Source organism: Emiliania huxleyi, assembly GCF_000372725.1.
Source record: "Emiliania huxleyi CCMP1516 unplaced genomic scaffold EMIHUscaffold_381, whole genome shotgun sequence".
Classification (NCBI taxonomy): domain Eukaryota; phylum Haptophyta; order Isochrysidales; family Noelaerhabdaceae; genus Emiliania; species Emiliania huxleyi.
In genome coordinates this window covers 53,496-56,763 of record NW_005199109.1, presented here as the reverse complement: position 1 = coordinate 56,763, position 3,268 = coordinate 53,496, and the positions used below count along the sequence as shown (strand labels likewise).

The 3,268-nt window shown below is 66.7% G+C and overlaps 1 protein-coding gene across 1 annotated transcript in view; it reads left to right on the top strand.

Moving 5' to 3' along the window:
• Positions 1-1,467: 1,467 nt before the first annotated feature.
• EMIHUDRAFT_458800 (hypothetical protein) overlaps positions 1,468-3,268 on the top strand; it is a gene marked incomplete at its 3' end in the record, with an annotated part of 3,293 nt that continues 1,492 nt past the window's right edge. The window contains exons 1-4 of the mRNA XM_005771526.1: positions 1,468-1,649; positions 1,753-1,989; positions 2,263-2,511; positions 2,942-3,262. Coding sequence (XP_005771583.1) covers positions 1,485-1,649; positions 1,753-1,989; positions 2,263-2,511; positions 2,942-3,262 — 972 coding nt within the window. The 5' untranslated portion in view covers positions 1,468-1,484. The remainder of the gene's footprint in view (positions 1,650-1,752; positions 1,990-2,262; positions 2,512-2,941; positions 3,263-3,268) is intronic.

The following is a 3,268-nucleotide window of genomic DNA, read 5'->3' as shown; positions in this document are numbered from 1 at the left end:
GCGATCTCATACGTGGTGAAAGGAGGCGAGTCGAGGACGGAGGTGAAGTTGTACGTGCGCACGTCGCTCGCGGTGTCGCGTCGCGCGTGCACCTCCGTCATCATGGATCAGTTAGTTGCAGCCGTTCTGGGACGTCCGAAATCTGGACGCGGACGATCGTGTCACGGTTCTCGAGGTCTCGAGGTTCTCGAGGTGGATATCCTTTGGCCGCTTGACATGCTCCATGCACACACCTCTAGCTCGATTTGGTCCTGTAGCAGCGCACTCTCTCTCCCTCTCGCCGCTAGCCCACGCTCCCCCACCCACGCACGCGTCCTCGCACCCCCTCCCTCGCCCGCTCGCAGCACACACGCTGCCGCACACTCAGCCTTGGTCCACCTCCATCGCCGCGTCGAACTCGCTCCACGGGAAAGAAACACATCACGATAGGGTGAGATAGAAGCTACTTACTCGATCGAGTAGAGAGAGAGCTAGAGACTCGAGTACGAGGAGAGTTCGGCGCGCGCCCCGGGATGTGGCCTCGTGAGTCGTGTGCCGTGCCGGCTGCCATGCCGCCGCGCGCGCGTATACCGTGAGTCAGGCACACACTCACAGAGAGAGAGAGAGAATTCTTGATACGAAACCACGACGACACACACCAGTCGACTCGCATCGGTTGCCTCCATGAACGGCGGAGCTATTCTCGCGCCCACACCACACCTGGCTCCAACGTGGACACGCCCATAGCTGGGGACACTACTAGGTCACGCATGGCATCACAGAAGTTTTATCTCTGGGCCCCGAAAGGCATCTCTAGCAGTGTCGTTACACATGCCCCCTCCCCTCCTGGGCGCATGCGCCTCACGTCTCGCCAGAGCATAAGCCCTTGGCGTGTGGCGAGACGAGTTTTTCGCCATCGCAGCGAGCAGCAAGCCGCCCGCCGCAAACAGCCGGAGGCCTCGCCGCGGCACTGGCTGCGCCGCGGTCCCGCACCCGTCGACGCAGCTCCCCCCGCGGAAGACCGCGCGTAGCAACGTCTTGACGATCGAGATGAGCGTGCCTGAAGCTCGCCCACCTACTGCCCCTGAGAGTTGGTTATTGAGTGGGATCAGCTCCCCCCCTTGGGATCGAAGCCGCCACAACCTCACACCCAACATCCCAGGCGGGATCAGAAGGGGACTCCACACCGGACACCGCCCGGGCACAGCCCCCCTACCCGTCGGATCGCACAGAGGGCCCCCTCGGAGCAGCCCACACACAATCACGCATCGGCAGATTGAGTGCCTGAGTCAGGCAGACAGCACAGACAAGAGGAGAGAGAGGAGAGAGAGAGAGAGAGAGAGGAGAGAGGAGAGGGTGAGGGTGTGAACACACGTGAGGAGTGGGGGAGGGTGTCTGTGGTGGGCTGTAGTCCTACTACGCACACTAATGCGGCACCGGCGCGCCCGCCGTGCTCCACAAAATTCTTCCAGCTTCTTCACCCTGTTACTTCGACAGCCTGCACGATGCTCTCCCGCGTCTCCAAGGGCCTGGCGCGGCCCGGCTCGCGCCTGTTGAGCGGCGCGGCAGGCAGCGAGAAGCTGGCGATGGTCGGCAGCGGCAACTTCGGCTCCGCGCTCGTGCGCATCCTCGGCCAGAACGCACTGCGCCACGACATCTTTGACAATGAGGCGCCCAACCACGCCCCCCGCGACGCAGCCGCCGCGCCGCGCCGCTCGCTCTGTGCGCGGCCGCGGTAGCCGAGGCGTCGGTCCGCCTCTCCCTGCGCCGCAGGTCAAGCTGTACGTGTACGAGGAGATGATTGATGGCAAGCCGCTCACCGAGATTATTAACGAGACCAACGAGAACGTCAAGTACCTCAAGGGGGCCAAGTTCACGCCGAACGTGAAGGCGGTGCCCGACCTGGCCGAGGCGGTCAAGGGCGCGACGATGGTCTGCTTCTGCCTGCCGCACCAGTTCCTCAAGCCGCTCATGCCCACCATCAAGGAGTCGGTGGCGCCGGGCGCAAAGGTGCTGTCCGCGATCAAGGGCATCGACTTTGACGACAATGGCGCGACCCCAGCCCTCGCCGCCCGCCACCCTCGCCCGGCCGCCCGACCGCTCCACCGCGCGCACACCGGCGGCTCGCTGCGCCTCTCCCTCCGCCACCTTGTGTGTGGCGGGAGTCACGCCCCCCTCCTCCGCCTGCGCCGCCACGCCTGCGCTGCCACTGCCTCTCTTCCACCCACCCCGCCACCGCCCTCCACCTCGTGGCTCCACTCCCACGTCTCCCTCGCGCTCGAGCGGCGCTTCGGCCATGCGGCCGGCCGGGTCGCGCAGCTGTCGGCGCTGCTGCTGATTGCGTGCCACTGGAGCGGCTGCCTGTGGTGGCTGGTCGGCACGACGGGGTGCAACATCTTCGACGACGACCCCGCCGCGTGCGATGACGGGTGGGGTCCGAGCTCCGAGCTGCAGGCCGCGGGACTGCGGGACAAGTACGCGGTCGCCTTCCTGTGGGGCGCCTCCCTCATGACCTGCCTCGTCCCCTTCGACGTCGAGCCGACCACCACCGGCCAGGTCGAGGCACAGCCGAGAGGTGGCCGAGAGGCGGCCGAGAGGCGGCCGAGAGGCACAGCCGAGAGGTGGCCGAGAGGCGGCCGAGAGGCACAGCCGAGAGGCGGCCGAGAGGCGGCCGAGAGGCACAGCCGAGAGGCGGCCGAGAGGCGGCCGAGAGGCACAGCCGAGAGGCGGCCGAGAGGCGGCCGAGAGGCACAGCCGAGAGGTGGCCGAGAGGCGGCTGAGAGGCACAGCCGAGAGGTTGGCCGAGGCTCGAGTAGTTCAGCTGTGCGCCGCCGACGGCCCTCTCTCCCTCTCTCCCTCTCTCTCTCTCTCTCCGGCACAGGTCGCCCTCACCGTCGGAGGACTCTTCGTCGGCCTCTTCATCAACATTGTCACCATCGCCGCGGCGACCGCAGCCCTGCAGACGCTCGACGCCAAGCGCGGCCACGTCCTCAAGCGGCTCGAGCTCATCCAAAGCTTCCTCGCGCGCAGCGACGTGCCCGAGGGTCTGCAGCGGCAGGTGCTCGACTTCTTCACCTACCGGCTCTCCTCGTCGCAGCAGGCCATGCACGAGATCGGCTCCGACCTGGCCGGGCTCCCGCGCGAGCTCTCGCTGCGCCTGACGATGGCGCTCTACGGCGACCTCCTCCAGCACTGCCCCTTCTTCCGCCCGCTCTCCTCGTCGGCGGTGGTGGCGCTCGTGCAGCAGCTGCAGCCGATGGTCTGCATGCCCGGCCAGCTGCTCGTGGAG